The 21097-nt window shown below is 40.6% G+C and overlaps 1 protein-coding gene across 2 annotated transcripts in view; it reads right to left on the bottom strand.

Annotated features, from left to right (window-relative positions):
- Positions 1-15283, bottom strand: part of LOC134603363 (cAMP-dependent protein kinase catalytic subunit alpha) — a 67963-nt gene extending 52680 nt beyond the window's left edge. Inside the window, exons 1-2 of one of the 2 annotated variants that reach the window (XM_063449248.1) lie at positions 15136-15283; positions 11121-11228 (exon numbers count right to left, since the gene is read on the bottom strand). In XM_063449248.1, coding sequence (XP_063305318.1) covers positions 11121-11166 — 46 coding nt within the window. In that variant the 5' untranslated portion in view covers positions 11167-11228; positions 15136-15283. Of the gene's footprint in view, positions 1-4520; positions 4664-11120; positions 11229-15135 lie in introns of those variants that run through there. The other variant, XM_063449246.1, reaches the window with a different exon arrangement.
- Positions 15284-21097: the final 5814 nt, after the last annotated feature.

The following is a 21097-nucleotide window of genomic DNA, read 5'->3' as shown; positions in this document are numbered from 1 at the left end:
TCCGCCCTCCAGGAGCCCTCCCGGCCATGTGAGAGTGAGGTCCTTGCGAGGACCTCACAATCACATGGCCGGGTTAGCTGCCTGCTGCATTGCCAGCAGGGGGACTAACTGAAATGACAGTTGGTCCCCCTGCTGGCTGAAAATCAAATTAAAATAAGTTAAAACAGTGTAAAAAAATAAATAAAAATAATGATATACTTAGATTATATATATATATATATATATATATATATATATATATATATATATATATATATATATATATATATACACACACACACACACACACACACACACACATATACATACACACACATACACTGTCTAGGTGTATTTTAATATTTATATATATATATTAATATCAATTAAGACTGATACTGATTAAATATATATATAATTATTGTTATATATATATTTTTATAAATAATATTAAAAAAAATGTAAATACGTAAAGAAATAATTAAAAATAAAATATAAAAAAATATATAGATGTGTTTTATTTCGTTCTAACTGTATTGTGATAATATATATATATATATATTTATATCAAAATACACTTATAACGAAATAATATTATATATATATATATATATATATATATATACACATACACACACACACATATGTATATATACATATATTAATTCTACACATATATTTATGTAATAATTTTACATGATTAGGTATCCTAATTAATTACAATTAGCGGGACCTGCCTGACAACCCATGCCGAAAGTAAAGGGAATTTAATTTGCTAGCACTATATTTAACCCTATAACTTTCCAAGACACCATAACACCTGTACATGGGGGGTACTGTTTTACTCGGGAGACTTCGCTGAACACAAATATTAGTGTTTTTTCACTTTAAAATTCGCCAGATTGCTTACGTTGCCTTTATGACCCTATGGTAGCCCAAGAATGAAAATTACCCCTATGATGGCATACTATTTGCAATAGTAGACAACCCAAGGTATTGCAAATGGGGTATGTCCAGTCTTTTTTAGTAGCCACTTAGTCACAAACACTGGACAAAATTGGCGTCTTTTGCATTTTTCACACACAAACAAATACCAACGCTAACTTTGGCCAGTGTTTGTGACCAAATGGCTACTAAAAAAGACGGGACATACCCCATTTGCAATACCTTGGGTCGTTTACTATTGCAAATGGTATGCCATTATGGATGTAAATTTATTTCCTGGGCTACTATACAGTCTCAAAGGCAACGTAACCAATCTGGCGAATTTCAATTTCAAATGTACCGCGCTATATGACCCTGTAACTTCCCAAAACACCATAAAACCTGTACATAGGGGGTACTGTTTTACACGTGAGACTTTGCTGAATACAAATGTGTATTTTATTGCAGTAAAAGCAAACAGTATTATGACATTGACAGTTAAAATGTCATGTAGAACTAAAAAAATGAAAAAAAAATCTTATTTTCTCCCATGTTTTTCATATTAAATTATGTTTCATAGCTAAATATTTGATATTAAATGAAAGCCCTGTTTCCCCTGAATAAAATGATATATAATAAGGGGGGGTGCATTTAATATGAAAGAGGTGAATGACGGTTGGACAGACATATAGCGCAAATGCCAGGTTTTGTTTATATTTTGTTTCGTTCACAACTTGTACAATTGGCTGCGGTGTTAAGGGGTTAATTGTATAAAATATGGATAGATACAGTAACAATGATATCATGTAGACATAAGTCTATTTCCATCCTCTTACACTCGTTTCTGTTTCTTGCAGTGTGATGGCAGTTATTGGCTCCGGATGGGACACACCGGATATTGGACCTCACGGATAAAGTTTCATTTCCGATATGCGTTATAAGTTTGAAGTTGGATTAAATAGAAGTTGGGACTCCCATGGAGCAAGTTTGGACTGTTATATTTTTTACGAACTTTGGGTTTATTCCTTGGCATTATTTGGACTAATCTCTCAAAGAAAGAGGAAGTCATGTGACGATCAGGGCATTATATATGAATATGTGGCTTGTTATGATTGGTTAAAAAGTTTAATGATTGACTTGTGCTGCTGGAGGCATGAGTAAAGAAAGTTATGCAAAATACTTGCCTCCTGTCATTATTAAAATTAATATTATAGGTACACTACGTTAGCATAATCTACAATTTTAGGCCAAATGGCTATAGAGTTATATATCTGGTAGCTGTTGCAGCAGCTGAGACTGTTCAGGATCACTTTAGATCTTCAAAATGAACTCATTAACTATCCAGGAGAAATAATGATCCCCTAGCATTGCTGGAGGAGTGAAGAAGAAGAAGAAAAAAAAAAAAAAGTAATTGTCCAATATTTGTGGGTAAATCATAAAATAGTATGATGCAACAGAACTTGGTTCTTAAAATTCAAGAAAGTTTCACAGAGAATGTCTGCATTTATTAAATAATAACATTAGGTAGCTAATGTAATTTAAGTAGATATTTACCATTAATTAGGAACCTATTATTATGGAAAATTTATATATCAATTGACATTTATAACCCAGCCCTCAAGTAGAAGACTTTGTTTCAAAACATTGCAAAATCTGCAGAACGTATTGCTTTATACTGACTGTCATGCAATCAAGTTTGTTTGTGTTGTTTACAATGTATTAAGGAGGGCACAGTGTGTACAAAAAAATAAATAAAAAAACACACAACATCCCTATATATATTTGTATATGAGAAGGTAGAAGTATATCATAAACCAGGACAGCTGAAGATACAAGTGTATACACACACACACACACACACCTCAGTCACTTTTTACCAATAACCAACCACAGGGCTGGTGGAAATTCCAGGCAGGGGAGCTGTGTTGTGTGCAACTCAGGGTATATCTGTGTGCACATTTGTTCTTTGCGAGCTGTCAGAGGGGGAGCACTGATTTATCCTCCGCATCAATTGTAAATGAACCGCACCCAAGATCACTGAGGTCAGGTTGTGTCTACATATAAACAAATGAGAGGTTGCTTGCTCAGCCACAGCCCAGAAGGGGACAGATTTTCACAGCAGCCAGTGCTCCTAAAGAGAAAAGCTTGTCCCCCAATCACCAGAGCGCATACACTGCATGAAATGTCACCTCATCACCAAAAATCTGGTGTGCACAACTAGCACCCCGCACAGAGCCCAGCCAGCAACCTAATCATGTAATCACAGAGCACAGGCTGTTCCTAAACTATGTTTAGAGCTACGGACCCTGAGTGATTAAAAGCACGTAACTTTACTGCCAGACAGGTATGGTAAACCCAGGTCTCAACTTACACTTGCCCATTCACATTTTGAAAGTGGAAATCGAGCTCTGGTGTACTGTTGGGTATATTATTGGTGCTCTAAATTACTGTGCCCACAGCCAAATGCAGGTGGGAAAGAACTAGAGCCATTGAATGAAGAGAGAATAAAGAAAGAGTGCTCCAAGTAGCTAGCCACACAGTGCAGTTCCATGTGGAATTATGCAGGACATTGTGATACACAAATATCCACTGTGCAGCAACACTCATGGTAATAGAATCCAGATCAGCAAGGTAAAAGGAGGCCTTATTGGCTAGTCCTCAGCAAGGGAGTGAGGAATATGTTCTACTATTGGCAATGGGTAGAAGGAGAATGGTGACATGAGAGGAGAGCAAGTCTTACACTTGCCTGATATGGTAAGAATTTAAATACTAAGCCCTGGTATAACTGTTCATTTCCAAACATATGTCATTATGATTTGATGGTCCATGTTTAGTTTCTGTATGTTCTTCTGTTATATTCGCTTGGCACATCACCCACACTGCAGACTTTGAAAAGAAGGATTACCAATTCTGAACTAGCCTTGCAAGGGCTGGATACCCTTTTAACATTGAAATTGGGTAGCGCTACCAGCTGCTGACAAATAAAATGCCTTTATGGAGCTAAGCGAATGCATTTATTGTGTAATAAAAACACAAGACACCACAAAACACACACACACAAAAAAAAATAAAAAACACTTGCACACCATTTCAGAGAGAGAGAGATTTGAAGCACACTGTGTGCCCCCTATTGAGAGAACCATGAATAGCACTATGAAAATTGCATTTTGTTAAATCAAGCACCAGTAGAGAATCTCTTTCTGCTATTTTCTAATGTGTAAACTCTAAAGAGGAGATGGCACAAATTAACAGGACTATAGACAACTGCTAACCAGTAACTCCACATAGCCAGCATCAGAAACAAATATCCATCTTATATGGAAACATGAAGAGAACAAACTACAAAAGGATAATCTGGAAACACGATGCTTTTATATTTAAAAGTAAAACAAGCCTTATTTTGTAAACGAAATTGATCATTTAGGGTCACATAAATAAAATAAGTATCATCAATGGCAGCCAATTATCTACAGCATAGTGAATGAAAACCCCCTGCACACCTATCACCTTGGTCTATCAGCTAGAGAGTGGCACAGGATCTAACCACAAATCTCTGAACGTTAAAACACTTGAGTTTTCCATAGGATGGTCCCAACCCCAAGCAATGTATTCTTTACCGAAGCGCTCCAGCCCCTCATGGTCTACAGCTGGAGAGGGTCCAAGATGAGACGTTGCCAGTTTCCAGCGCCGGAAGATGCCTGATGTGGACAGCATCGGCTGCAGAGATGGGGCACCCACTGCTAGCGGGTGTAATACTCTGCATAGCAATGGACGGGGGCTGTGAAGAGGGAGGGGGGCAGGAAGAGACGCAATTGCCCACATCTGACCCGGTTATGAAGGGGCCGGACTGGCTATTAATAACTGCTAAAAGGGGATTAACCTGGGATAAAAGCTCATTAGAAGTGACCTGCAGTGCTGCGATATTAACCTCTTTCCAGCCAGAGACCAAAACCGCATCTCACACATTTTAACCTTTCCCTACACAAAGTACTGCATTCACTCATATCAACCTGTTAACCTGCTAGATCCCCAGCATGGGGCTGTGCGTCATGCAGAACCCATACAGTACTAGGTACATCAACTCCTCACCAGTGTGCAACAACCATCGAAAACACTTTATATTGAAACCTTTTAACTGGTTGTGTGAGGCAAAGCTAACAAAATGGACATATATAGTGTATACTAATACAACAAATAATGGTTTCTCGCACACCCACTGTATGTGCACAGATACAATATAAAATCACTATCATTGATAAAAAAGCCGAATGGCCATGGTAAAGACTAGAAGCAAAAGTTATGGCCTGTGAGTTTAACTTTTTTTTTTATTGAGGCACATATCTAAACAGACAAACAGTAATATTGACATAAACAGATAAGTAATACAGGAATGCTGCTCCTCAGCAGGAGCGTTGAAAATATCTTGAGCTCACAATAAGATCGCCCAGTGGACACCAAACTTAGGTGCAAGTAGTCTAAAGGCGATAGGTTAAATTGGCATGCCAAGGAGTTCATACTTGCTGCGACCATCTAGCATGGTAGTGAAGGAGCAAACCTGTGATGTTTATATTTTAACAAATTCGCCAAATTGCTCAGGAACAACAAATCAGTGATTCCAAGGTTAAAAGGGTACCCCTAAGCACAATGGTGCTTGAAGTATGTATGGGTAGCATTTGAGAGTTGTGGGCTGGTTAATATCAATTCTGTCCATATTCAATGCACAGAGGGTCATTCATTGGCTGAGAGCAATCAGCTGGTGCTCTCAGCTAACAAATGACTGCTGGGATCAGCATCAGTCTACCTGCAGTTTTGTGAAATAGGTGGAGATTTGAAAAGGAACTATCACTTCCCAGAATTTTTACAACTTTTACTTCTATCTTAAATAATTATTGTGCTGTAATTTACTAAATCTTAATATAAACTGTTTGAAAAAAAAAAAAAAAAAAAAAAAAGTACTTGTCCAAGCAACTAGAGTAGTAGCCCAATCAATTTGTTCATATTGACATTCTATTGGTCTACTTGGTGGGTACAGCCTGTATGGAGTGTACTGCAATGTCAGATGTAGCTGTGACCCCCTACTCTATGGGATTTAGTGTGGTAGTCAAGTGACGGTGTCCTGGATTTCAAGTGGTCCGGTAAAGAAGTACGAGGTGTGCACCTCTAGCAGATGCACAACTCAGTAATTGCTTGCAGTCCGGAATCCCAGTAAATGCGCTCTGACTCAGAGCGGCAGACTGTAAGGGAGCCATTTCTGAGGTGTGCACCCTCCAGAGGTGCAATCCTTGCACTGCTCCAGCCCTGTTCTCCCCAGACAGTCCAGGCGCTTGACCGCAGCAGAGCTAAAGATATATTTTTTTAAAAATACATTTAAAAAAACCTTCCTGTCTTGAACTACACGTCCCTGTTGTCAGGATATGAAATCCATATGCCCGCTAAATTTCAAAGAAAACATTTTGAGAACATAATGAAAAAGATTAACACATGTTATAGGTGTTTTATTTACATTTTCAGATAAGTGATCGTGCCCTTTTATTAATACAGAGGCATGGCTGGACCACTTTACTGCACTGGAGAATGATAGGTTAACCAGAAGATGTTAAAAACCAGTCCTTTCAGGACCATAATCCTACCAGAGATTTAGAATTTCTCTAATTAACATGTAATTAACCAAGTGACTGTATCACTAAGCAACATATTAAGCACAGCCTTGACAATCTGGTTTGTCTCAAGGACTGGATTTGGGCAGCCACAGAGCTGTAGGTTCCAGTTAAAGGGATAGCACAGGGAGGGGGGGGGGGGAGGTCATTAACGGTTACGCAGACAGTGTTATTTACTAAACTGAACAGTCAGGAATTCACCAGAGAACAGCAAGTTTAAAAGGATAGTTCAGGCTGAAGATCCCAAACCTTGGAATTATCTGGTGAATTTGTCACCATGCATGGTTTAGTAAATAACGGACAGTAGAAATCATTTTCTGGTAGAGATAGCGAAGTACACCCTAGCAATGGATGGCGTATTTCCAAGTTGAAAACCACTTCACTAGAGAATACAAACACACATTGGGATTGAAGAGAAGTATTTTTTATTTCAAATTGCACTCTAAGCAACATACCACTACAGCTCAGTGTCCTTGTTATGGTGCAAAGGGTCTACGTACACCATCATCCAGTTTCTGTCCAACTATTTAACCTCATGACAGCATTTTCTGAAATTCCATGCATTTGGTTGAATCCCATCGCTATATATTTGTTACACCATATTGAAATTCTTTATTCAAGCTCCAGTTTATATCAAAGCACAAACCAAGGAAATGGCACCCCAAGACTAGTCACACTATAACAACGGTCGTGAGCTGCTTCTTTTATCTGTCCAATCTAGCTGTCAGACAAGAATATTGACGGCATGCTTTTTGACACTGACACACACACACGCACCCATTTTGGCATGTATGTCTGTTTGCTGTATTTTGTATTTACTAGTTATACAAATTGCAGCCATTCTGTCTCTTCCTCCATTGAGATAATTCAGACTTCTTGTATGCTGCACAAGCATGTACAGGGTTGATATTTATTTTTTTAAATACCACATAAAAACAGAGCTAATACTGCAGATTATTCACCAATCTGTGGAGAAATTAAAAGGAACAGAAACATGTATTCCTGACCCTGTTATATTAAAACCACCTTCTAGCCCCCTTGCCTCCCTAAATATAGTAAAATTGTACTTGTATTCAAGTCTGCAGCTGCTGGCTCTGCTCCTGTCTGCCTGCTGACAACGTCAGAAGTAGTGGTCTGAGCCAATCATAATGCTTCACCACCCCTTTTCTATCATTTAAATACATAAAGGGAATCAACACAGTAAAGGAGGAGACTATATTTAAAAGAAGAAAAACTACCACAACAAGAGGACACAGTCTTAAATTAGAGGGACAAAGGTTTAAAAATAATATCAGGAATTATTACTTTACCGAGAGGGTAGTGCATGCATGGAATAGCCTTCCAGCTGAAGTGGTAGAGGTTAACACAGTGAAGGAGTTTAAGCATGCGTGGGATAGGCATAAGGCTATCCTTACTATAAGATAAGGCCAGGGACTAATGAAAGTATTTCATTAGTATAGAAAATTGGGCAGAATAGATGGGCCGAATGGTTCTTATCTGCCGTCACATTCTATGTTTCTATCTTGCAACTAGGTGCTTCCAACTTAGCTTAATTTGTTATACGTTCTATGTATGCATTCTCTATGATGACTGCTAGGTGCAAAGAAAAGAAGAAATCAATATATTTCTATCTCTACTTCTCATCTGCAATGCTAGCTCTGACTTTGCCTAGTCTGAAAGAACTGTAATGTAAACCAGAGATAAATTGCCTTAAAATACAACTTCCATTAAATGTGCACTACCCCCAGCCATGTAATGAGTTACACAATTTTAGAATGTTTTGACTTGTCAGCTTAAGTCCACTGGGAACTACCATTTCCCAACAAAAAAGCTCACACTCTAGTCTTGATTTTTGTTTACTGCTAAGAAAAGCAAGGTGTCAATAGCAAGTTTTCTTGAGTGCCTTCAACTTAGGAATCTCTATACATCTACTGATGGACTATCCCATACAGATCCAACTTAGTTTGGTTTACAACTACCGATAACTCATTGAAAGATGAGCTTATTCAATAAAACAGGTCAAAGAGGCAATAAAGTGATTAATGGGAAAAAAGCCCAATCAATTCCAATTGGCAGATGGTGACTGGCACCAACTGAAAAAGTGTAAGAGACATTAAAATGGCTGGGAATCTAGGTCCCATCTATGTCCTAGCTACCAATTCAAAAGATTAACCTTGCCCTAATGAGAACCTCCAGGGATACTGAGCATGCCTACAACATATACTGTATACATAATATGTCATATGACAAACATATAAACCAAACACAAGTAGGCAAAAATAAATAAGTTTTCCATTACTGTGTGCCTTTGACTGGAAAAAAAGAAATAAAATAAACTATATACCTTATTATAGGTAATGCCATGAACAATAAGTGACAATGAACTTCGCAAAACACAACAAAAAGTGATTTATTTATTTTTTAAATTAAATAAGAATGAAATGGCAAAAATCAAACGGGTATTTAGCTGGAACACAAAACAGGGACTTACTTGATGTTGATTAACTAGCACTATATGTATATGGCATTAGACCAAGGTCTTTAGCTGATGTGTCCAAGATTAAAAACAATGACAAAACACTGTTAAACAGCTCAAAATGGACATAAGAATCAGAATATATTTATTCAATTTACAACACATCTAGAAGCTCCTGCTTAGGAGCTTCCTTTAGCTCTCTTGTGCTAATCCCTGCAGTGCAGACCCAGCTCAATAAACTTTTTCAAGCAGGGCCCTCATCAATTTAGCATTCCTGTCAAAACATGTAATACCTTGCCTCATTTGTTGTTAAATCCCCCCCACCGTATAACATTGTTAAGTGTTGTGGACTAAGTTGGCTCTTTATAATACAGCCAATTATACATTTGTGAACATCTTGACAACAGTCATTACAGACACTTTGTGAGATGTGTGTTAATCTTCACTGAAAAAAATAAAACAAAGTGAAGGAAAAAAAAAAAAAAAAAAAGGAAAAGTAAGCCGGCGTTCTAATATATACACATTTCAAACATTTAAAGAGGCCCTGTCACCGTCTGAGGGTCTTTGTATAATTTGCAAGCCCCCCTTCAACAGTGACTGCTCCCCTGACAGGGCAGTGGCCGAGGGGTGCAGGAAAAGGCGAGTTATACTTAAATGTCCCTCTTGGCTGCTGCCATCTTTTTCCAGCTTTGGAAGCAAGGAGCTGTCAAGCGTTGTGCAAGAGTACAACAACGAGGTCTACGGAGAATCCGTCGATAATCGCCATAGAAAGAGCCTTCCTCCTCCTACATCTGAGGGATCGGCTGCAATGTAAGCACAGTACGGTTTTGCATGTGCGAGAGTGCAACACTAAGGTCCATGAAGGATGACGCAGGATCCTCCATAGACAGTCTTTTTCACCTCAGCCGCAACTAATGATGACTGAGGGATTGACAACAGCTCTGCCTTTTGTCAAAACACTAAGTAGTGCCTACTTTTGACTGGATTGGAATTTCAATAAAAATATTCCATTTGGATTGGGGGGGGTGGGGGAGAGTGACAGAGCATTTTAACAGATATGTGCTTCAGACTGCTTATTCTGTTACATTCAGGTACAATTATTTTTTGTATACAATTCTCTAATGACAGTTTATAAAAGTACACCTTATCCATAAAAAAATAAATTCTACTTATAGACCAGTTATGAATAAAAAAAAAAGGAAAGGCTGGTTTACAAATGAGTATGTGCAAACTTTGACTGATAAGAACAGTAAAGTATATAAACACAAACACATTGCTGATAGACATGTTAAAAAGGGGAAGCAATAGAATAATCCAGGTAATTTATCATTCTATAAAATGGGATTAGAACGGGAAGCTACCCAAGTGAAATCAAGGCTGCGTGTAGGGAACATCAGATATGCATTACAGCAGTTTGTCCTGAAAGATTAATCGTTAACACACTCCACCTCTGATTAAGGTTAAACTCAAAAAAAAAAAAAAAAAAAGAGGCCAAGATCATGGAAAAACTTACAGATAAATGTCACCTCTTACCAATTCTATAAAAACACGGGATCTCTGTTGAACATAAACATTCCCCTTAGAAATGTCAGTAAAACAAACAATTTACATCTATTATCCATAGCATACCATCCCATTGGAATGCTTATCACTATAGACTAGCGTCTAATGGCATCACACATGACTTTTGACTTGCTTTTTAAATCACCAGAACTGCCTATAAACCAAGTAAAAGCCCTATGGCCAAATGGCATTCACCCCGAGTACTTAGTGAGCTACTTTGGGTAATATCCAAACTGTTTTCATTTGTTCAAGATTTGTACCACAAATACTGGAAAAGCTAAAATTATTGTGCCCATGTTAACAATTGGATCAATATCTCTGCCTAGAAGTTACAGATCTGAGAGCTTAAAGGATTAGTCGTCAACAATAGCATTTTATCTTTCATTCCCTACAATAATGAAAACAGAATTTAACAAAGATTCAGCTGATGGAGCTGTGTTGAAAACCCAAAACAAGCTAAAACTCAATTGAAGAGAAACAGTCTTGGATTGATTCCCCCACTCCCTCTTGACAGTACTTACCACTCTCAATTTCACCACCCTTTTTTGCTGTGGCTGCGTTGCCCATGGTGGGGGGCGGGCGGGACCTCTTGGATCAGGACAGACGCCCCCCACCGATGCACCAAAAACCTAAAATAGCATACAAGCCAGTCATTTTCAAATTATTTCATGCTTAAAATTTCCACTTGCAATTGGCTACAGAATATTTATCCCGGTCAACTGGACATTCATGCTATAGCATGCAGTGGTGTAACTTAAAGGAACACTATAGACACCTAAATTACTTTAGCTAAATAAAGCAGTTTTTGTGTATAGATCATTCCCCTGCAATTTCACTGCTCAATTCACTGTCATTTAGGAGTTAAATCACTTTGCTTCTGTTTATGCAGCCCTAGCCACACCTCTCTTGGCTATGATTGAGAGAACCTGCATGAAAAAAAACACACTGGTTTCACTTTCAAACAGATGTAATTTACCTTAAATAATTGTATCTCAATCTCTAAATTGAACTTTAATCACATACAGGAGGCTCTTACAGGGTCTAGCAAGCTATTAACATAGCAGGGGATAAGAAAATATAAATTAAACAGAACTTGCAAAAAAGAAAGCCTAAATAGGGCTCTCTTTACAGGAAGTGTTTATGGAAGGCTGTGACAGTCACATGCAGGGAGGTGTGACTAGGGTTCATAAACAAAGGGATTTAACTCCTAAATGGCAGAGGATTGAGCAGTGAGGCTGCAGGGGCATGTTCTATACACCAAAACTGCTTCATTAAGCTAAAGTTGTTCAGGTGACTATAGTGTCCCTTTAACAAAAAAAAAAAAATTGACTCGGCACATTACATATATACACACACAAACAAACCACATACAAAAACAAAGTACTACACAGAGTTTAAACAGAAACTTGCATTGTTTGAGAAAACCGTTTTAGTTAAAAGAATAATAATAATTATATAAATAATAATAATAATAATAATATTATTATTAATAATAATAATAGTATATATGTATATATACACACACACACACACACACACACACCTCAAAAAAATTAAGGGAACACTTAAACAACACAATGTAACTCCAAGTCAATCACATTTCTGTAAAAACAAACTGTCCACTTAGGAAGCAACACTGAGTGACAATCAATTTCACATGCTGTTGTACAAATGGGATAGACAACAGGTGGAAATTATAGGCAATTAGCAAGACACCCCCAATAAAGGAGTGGTTCTGCAGGTGGTGACCACAGACCACTTCTCAGTTCCTATACTTCCTGGCTGATGTTTTGGTCACTTGAATGCTGGCGGTGCTTTCACTCTACTGGTAGCATGAGACGGAGTCTACAACACACACGTGGCTCAGATAGTGCAGCTCATCTAGGATGGCACATAGATGCGAGCTGTCTCAAGAAGGTTTGCAGTGTCTGCCAGCGTAGTGTCCAAAGCATGGAGGCGCTACCAGGAGAAAGGCCAGTACATCAGGAGACGTGGAGGAGGCCTTAAGAGGGTAACAACCCAGCAGCAGGACCGCTACCTCTGCCTTTGTGCAAGGAGGAACAGGAGGAGCACTGCCAGAGCCCTGCAAAATGACCTCTAGCAGGCCACAAATGTGCGTCTGCTCAAACAGTCAGAAACAGACTTTATGAGGGCCCGAAGTCCACAGGTGGGGGTTGTGCTTACAGCCCAACACCGTGCAGGACATTTGGCATTTGCCAGAGAACACCAAGATTGGCAAATTCGCCACTGGCGCCCTGTGCTCTTCACAGATGAAAGCAGGTTCACACTGAGCACACATGACAGACGTGACAGAGTCTGGAGACGCCGTGGAGAACGTTCTGCTGCCTGCAACATCCTCCAACATGACCAGTTTGGCAGTGGGTCAGTAATGGTGTGGGGTGGCATTTCTTTGGGGGGCCGCACAGCCCTCCATGTGCTCGCCAGAGGTAGCCTGACTGCCATTAGGTAACGAGAGGAGATCCTCAGACCCCTTGTGAGACCATATGCTGGTGCGGTTGGCCCTGGGTTCCTCCTAATGCAAGACCATGCTAGACCTCATGTGGCTGGAGTGTGTCAGCAGTTCCTGCATGACAAAGGCATTGATGCTATGGACTGGCCCGCCCGTTCCCCAGACCTGAATCCAATTGAGCACATCTAGGACATCATGTCTCGCTCCATCCACCAACGTCACGTTGCACCACAGACTGTCCAGGAGTTGGCAGATGCTTTAGTGAGGAGGAGATCCCTCAGGAGACCATCAACCACCTCATCAGGAGCATGCACAGGCGTTGTAGGAAGGTCATACAGGCACGTGGAGGCCACACACACTACTGAGCCTCATTTTGACTGGTTTTAAGGACATTACATCAAAGTTGGATCAGCCTGTAGTGTGTTTTTCCCACTTTAATTTTGAGTGTGACTCCAAATCCAGACCTCCATGGGTTGAAAAATGTGATTTCCATTTTTGTTTTAATTTGTGTGATTTTGTTGTCAGCACATTCAACTATGTAAAGAACAAAAGTATTTCAGAAGAATATTTAATTAATTCAGATCTAGGATGTGTTATTTTTGTGTTCCCTTTATTTTTTTGAGCAGTGTGTATATATTGTAAGCTTCTTTGGACAATGCCCTCTTCACCAATGATTCTGATTTTTTTTAAAATAGATCTGTTGGAATTAAATGTTTGTTTGTTTGCTTTTTTTACCTATACTACAGCGATGCGGAATATGTTGGCACTATTTTGCAAACGTATCTTATTTCCTGTGCGAATTGAATGTGAAATTACACTATGACAATTACCTTCATAGTGTACGGTCTGTATGGGGCTTGCACTACCTCAGATCTCATACCACCAAATCCCATCTATCCTTGGCAATAGTTTAAGAATGTCTCTTACACTCTCTGGTCCAATACTCCTTTTCATGACTGATCTATGGCCATTCATCATTAGTTATCCAGTGATTCCCTCATTGCTGCCTGATCAATAAGTAGCTATAATTTTCTGTTTTAGGGCTCCCTTTCTTACTGACAATAGTTCTCACAAACAGGTCCATGGCTCCCTTACTTGCTGACTAATCCATGACTATCTACCAAGAGCTTCCTTCTTTACTGACTGATCCAGGACTCTAAACCATACTATAGCTACCTCTCACTATCTGATACAATGTTCCATTTCATACTGACTGATCCATGGCTACCTCTCACTTTGTGTCGCAGAGCTCCATTGCTACCTTTCACTGTCTGATACAACACTCCATGGCTACCTCTCACTATGTGTCACAGAGCTCCATTTCTTACCAATTGACACCTTTCTAACACTAACTGACAGAGCTCCATGGCCAGCACTCAAGCGGGTGACACAGAGCTCCATGGCCAGCACTCAAGCGGGTGACACAGAGCTCCATGGCCAGCACTCAAGCGGGTGACACAGAGCTCCATGGCCAGCACTCAAGCGGGTGACACAGAGCTCCATGGCCAGCACTCAAGCGGGTGACACAGAGCTCCATGGCCAGCACTCAAGCGGGTGACACAGAGCTCCATGGCCAGCACTCAAGCGGGTGACACAGAGCTCCATGGCCAGCACTCAACCGGGTGACACAGAGCTCCATGGCCAGCACTCAACCGGGTGACACAGAGCTCCATGGCCAGCACTCAACCGGGTGACACAGAGCTCCATGGCCAGCACTCAACCGGGTGACACAGAGCTCCATGGCCAGCACTCACTGGGTGACACAGAGCTCCCTTCCTTGTTCAAACGCCATCAGCAGGGTGAGCACAACATGTCCCCAGCAGTACGGCATCCAGCTAGGCCTGGTCCCAGGCTCCCTCCCCCATCTCCCATTGCAGCCTCCATCCCAGTGCTGTCCCCGCTATGCAGTACCGCTAGGACTATGCATACCGCCGCTAGAGGCAGCTCGGACCGGCCTCCAGTCTGCACGGCGCTACCAGCACAGCCAGACACAGCACAGTCCGGACATGGCGGCTCGGGCCTTCCCTCTGACCGACCCCCACATCCCCGCACTCACACCGACTTACCGCGCGGGCCGCCTCCTCCGGACCCTCGACACCTCTAGGACCCGTTAGTCGCCGTCCCCGTCACCTCTAGGACCCGCAGGCCGCGGAGTCACTTCCCTCCTCCTCTGCGATACCTCTAGGACCCCCGCTCACCTGCTGGCCACGCCTCACTTGGCGTCGGCAAATCAGCGCCCCCGTCCCGCCCCATTCCCCGACCCGGCAGCCAATCAGGAGGCTCCAGAGAAACCGCTCGCACGACAAGCCTTTCCGGCAGATCGGTCGCTCTGGGCCGCCTCCTCCTCTCTGTCACCCAGGAGACGAGGAGCGTGACGTCATACCGGCGAAAAGCCAATGGGAGGGCGTGGGAAACCAAGAGCCCCGCCCGCCCCTCAGAACCATTGGCTCTCTGCTCATTGATTGACTGCAAGAAGGAGGGGACTTCGGGATCTGTCACCGATTGGCTTAATTCCAGCGCTGACGCAATCGTGCTATTTATAGCAACTGCCTGGTTCCCGCCCATTCCTGACAGGGAGAGCGTTAACCGTTTAATGGCCGGATCTCGGTCACTCCCTTCACCTGCAGCTTCATACAGTGATCACTGGCTGTCCTTCAATACTGCAACAAAGACAACAAATCATAATAAAATAGACACCATGTTATAATACTATCTACAGCCTGGCCTTCAGTACTGTGTGACCATATACAATAAAACATAATAAAATATACACCATGTTGTATTATTATATGTACAGCGAGTCATTCAATATTGTGTGAATATATACAATAAATTATAATAAAATATACACCATGTTATATTACTATCTATACAGCCTGGCCATCAATACTGTGTGAATATATACAATAAAACATAATAAAATAGACACCATGTTATATTATTATATGTACAGCTTGTCATTCAATGTTTCAACATATAAAATATGCACCATGTTATATTACTGGCTATACAGCCTGCCCTTCAATACGGCAACATAGAAAATAAAATATACATCATGTTATACAATTATATGTACAGCCTGCCTTCAATAGTGTGTGAGCATATAATATACACAATGTTATTACTAGTTACACTGCCTGGCCTTCAATACTTCAACATATACAATAAAATATACATCATGGTACATTACCGTCTATATACAGGCTGACCTTCGATACTGTAACATATAAAATATACATCATGTTATATTATTATATGTACAGTTTGTCCGTCAATACTGCAACATACAACAAAACAAAAAACATACACAATGTTATGTTACTATTTACACAGCCTGTCCTTCAATACTTCAACATACACAATACAATATGGTGTATTACTGTCTATCTCCAGACTGTCTATTACTACTGTGTGTGAATATGAAATATACACCATGTTATAATACTATTTACATAGACTGACCTTCAATACTGCAACATATAATATAAAATATACATCATCATGTTATATTAATATCTATACAGCGTGTCCATTAATACTGTGTGAATATGGAATATACACCATGTTATATTACTATTTACACAGCCCGACCTTCACTACTTCAACATACAACATAAAAAATACACCATGTTATAATACTATCTATACCGCGTGTGCTTCTGTACTGTGTAAATATGAAATATACACTGTGTTACATTACTGTCTATATACAGTCTGACCAATAATATTGTGTGTGAGTGTGACATATACACCATTGTATATTACTGTCTATATACAGTCTGACCTTCAATACTTATAACATATAAAAAAAAAAATATGCACCATGTTATATTACTATCTATACAGCCTGTGCTTCTATACTGGGTGAATGTTATATTATTATTTATAACCATCCTGTCCTTGAATATTGTAACATCTAAAATAAAATATACACCATCATGTTATATTAGGGATCTATACAGCCTGTCTATTAATACTGTGTGAATATGGAATATACACCATGTTATATTACTATTTACACAGCCCGACCTTCAATACTTCAACATATGAAATAAAATATGCACCATGTTAAATTACTATCTATACTGCCTGTGCGTCTATACTGTGTGAAAATAAAATATACATCATGTTATATTACCATTTACTGTATATCTACTGTATGTCCATTAATACTGTGTGAACACAGCATGCATGAGATCGGGTGCAACCTGCAAACGTCTTGGAACTCCAAATACAGACACCTAGCTGCCAGCTATTGCACAATGCCATTGTTCTCCTGGCGAGCCCATTGTATGGGACCTAGGTATAAAATGTTGTTATTATTTTTTTTACCCTTACATTAAGCCTCAGCTAATGACTAGGGATGTGCTATATTTACTTTGGAGTTAATCACTAAGTGTGAAAGAGAGTTCTTAACGGTGACAGTCTGGACTCCTGAAAAGAGGCCACCTCAGGATGCAGTAAGGGGTCTGTCCCAGGGTTTCTACTCTATGGGTAGCTAAAGTGGTATCCGGGCTCAATGAAAAATATGTATTTTTGCCTCCAACAGCTGTTGTACCTGTTTTTACCCATAGCCCCAATTCCTCCTCTAGTTGGACTTTTTCTATAAACCCTGCCTGGTCCCCTTTTTCTAAGATGGTTGGTAGGTGAAAATATTCAAGGTCCTCGGAAGTTGCACACACAGCGACCATCGATTCCTGCCACTCCTTGTATGCCTTTTGATATGAAAGTTGCATCTCACCCTCATATAAGACCAACTCAGGTAGCCTGCAGTTTATACTTTTGTACCAGATATAACACCAGGACAGCTGTGCCAATTTGGAACAGTGATTTCTAGCACCCCTATCATGCCAGAGATGCAGTCTACTTTAGGTGGCCTAGTGGTTTTTCCTACAGTCATCAAAAGTTCCAGGAGGTCCAGCAAATACGGTATGATAGGCGTCCCCCTCTGCCACCCCTTCCCAAATGAGGTCTAGAAGTCTCTTGACTCGCCTCCCATAAATAGCTTGAACAGGAAGAACCCGGTGATTCCTGCAGTAGCTCACAGTAGGAGTAAAGTATGTGCAGCAGGAACTGTGCCCTGTCCTTGTAAGCAGTGGAGAACATCCAAAGCATTTGTATCATGATCTCATTAAACTGCTTGCACAGGCCATTGGCTTGGGGATGATAGGGGGAGCTTTGGGTAGGTCTGATGGCACCATTAGGGCATCTGCCACCATTTCAGCCTATTAGTCAGCGCTACTGCCACTGGGTACCTGTTAGTCCACAACTAGAGCGACTAGACTTAACCAAAGTTTCCCTAAAGTTTGCTGTCACCAGGCTAAAGTGCTCCTCTACAATCGGCATCAATTGTAACAGAGCCCTGGGACAGTCTCCCTGCTTCCCTACCGTCAACAGATATTGCAAGTCTGGCAATACTGTAGGACAGAAATAGGCAACCTTCGGCACTCCAGATGTTTAGGACTACACCTCCCATGATGCTTTGCCAGCCCTATGGAGGATGTAGTCCAAAACATGGAGAGTGCCTAAAGTTGCCTATCCCTGCTGAAGGACATTTCAAGAAACTTCAGGCCAGAAAAACCAAAAAAGCAGCACCTCCAGCTACTTGAACAGCCACCGAGCGCCCATTTTCTCCGCATCCTGTGCTAGATGTAGCAGAGCACAGTACTCAGGTGGAGTACCTCCATTGTAGTTTTCTTATTCCAGGAGAAAAATCGCACTTCAATGTATAGCTCCCCACAGACACTAGACAGCATGGTGCTGGGGACAAGATCTCTTAATTGCAGCTGTACAAAGGTTTACACATTTACACACAGAGGGTCATTTGCTTACAATGGGTAATTAGGAACAAATACATTTCCCCATCACATCTTTTTCCCACAATTCCTTGTTTTTTCTTGCTGAATACAAACCTCAGACCCACCAAAAAAAAAATGCTCAGCTCCATTTTGTCCATATAATTTCAACCACCTGAAATTAGGGCCATTACAGGACGTCACACTAGATTTCTCTGAACCAGAGTTAGTGTTGCCCTGGTGCCTCGTAAACCTTGTTATGATTTTCCATTAAACAGCACCAGAAGCCTATGGTGATGTCAGTTGTTCACAGCAGCCTCATGTAGTTTTCCCCAGAACTCCTCCAGGTGGAAGGAATCTCGTCCTCCACAGGCATACGCGTGTTGGGGCCGGGACTGCATGAATACAATGCACAGCCACCCAAGGTACGGCAGGAGAAGAGTGAGTCCAAGGGATATGGGGTCACTCAAATGGGTAATTGCTCTGGAAATGTAAAATCTGTTGGTTCTCAAAAGCAGCAAGATCGAGTCCTGGAAGCTGGCCAGGCATCGGCGTGAGTTGATGCAAATTATATGCAGGGGTGGAGATGGTAAGCCAGGGTATCCTGACATTCATCTGCCAACTGCGTCCCCTTGGTAAGGGGTCAACTGTCCTAGACCCATTCCCTGGTTTCCACACTGACCAGATTATAGAATTGTTCCAAATATATCAACTCAACCGTTTACTCCACAGTGGTTGCTCAATGCTCTTCAGTATATTATTCCTGTTAGTTTTTGTAATGGTCTCATTTATGGTTAAATCTCCCCCTCCTATAATATTGTAAAGCAATATGGAATTTGTTGCCGCTATATAAATGCCAATAATAATTTAAGAAATAATTGTTAAGACTCAGTATGCCAGGTCTAAATTATGAAATGTGCATGGTCTTTCAAAATCTTGCAAATACCAGTCAATATCTTTATCTGCATCCAAATGGTTAAAGTGGTTTAAATGTATCAAATGGTATTTTTTCTCAGCCAGAGGAGCTGCGGCAGGTCCCCATAGAGAGTTCAGTCAGTCAAATGTGGTGGTGTTTTTTTTTTTTTCCACCTGTAAGATGGCACTCACTTGGGTCATCACAGATCAAATTATCTCTGGAGGGGCGCTGACCGCCTGGCCCCCAACATGTCCTTTAGCAACTGGCAGGATATCTCCATTCACTGCTATCTGGCTATTTTCGCAGCTTCTAGGGGCTTGTCTCCCTAAGTCTTTGAGAGAGAAGGGCATTTGCTGATGCCTCTAGATGTGAATATCTATATACTGTGAGTGAGTATCTCAAAGTATTTCTTTCCCTCTGGAACAGACCAGCTAGATTGAATATAGCTTATGCTTATAGCATCAGGCCATGCTTGATGAGGGTAAACCATACAATTTTTATTCAGAAACTTGCACATATTTATACATTTCCAATAAGGGTCATCAAACTAAACAAAATCCCACCCTCAGTGCCCTGGTGTCTAGAGACATAAATTATTCTTTGATTGAGTTAACTGGCAGGGAGCCTTACAATAATATCCCCAAAACTGCATTTCCCACAAGATACATGTCCCCAGAAAGCTCTGGTTTAGAATTGCAAGCTGTTCAAAAAGTGCTCAGTTTGCAGGTCCTGGGACTGAGCGATACCCATTTGAAGTTTAACCGAATCGCAGCATCCTTCATGACGTTTCTGGGTACCTCCCTAGTACTTTGTCCCGTGGGAGCTAGCTGGGCCATAGGATAGTTTTTATTATGTACCATAGGGAAACAGCACAGCATGTGATGAAAGCTCTCTTGTGAAGGAGATTGACCAGGTCCCTTCAACAGCTGGCGCTGGACTCTGGACCACCTGACACAATTGGCACGTACAGAAACTCCTGGAAACCTTCAAACTTTCTCTATTATAATGGCCAGACAACTGTGGAACGGTGCCCCAGTGAGCAGAATTTTTTTTTAAATAATATGGAGCAATTTCTGACAGCTATTGCTGGAATCCTTCAGCAATAGCCATGTCTTTTTAAAAAAAAAAAAAGAGGTCTGGAATCTCAGGCAGTTTTAATGTTTTGTTATCAGTAAGGGATTGAAAAACAAAAAAAAATTTCTTAGTCTTAGGTCTTGATAATTAATTCACCCAAAAAGGAAAAACAGCCATAAAATAATTTGGGAGTTAGAACATATCTAATAATATTGGAGTGAGAGACTAGAGTTGGCTGGGGTA

The sequence above is a fragment of the Pelobates fuscus genome, chromosome 3, assembly GCF_036172605.1.
Source record: "Pelobates fuscus isolate aPelFus1 chromosome 3, aPelFus1.pri, whole genome shotgun sequence".
In the NCBI taxonomy this organism is placed as follows: Eukaryota; Metazoa; Chordata; class Amphibia; order Anura; family Pelobatidae; genus Pelobates; species Pelobates fuscus.
This window is presented reverse-complemented; position numbering and strand designations above follow the sequence as displayed.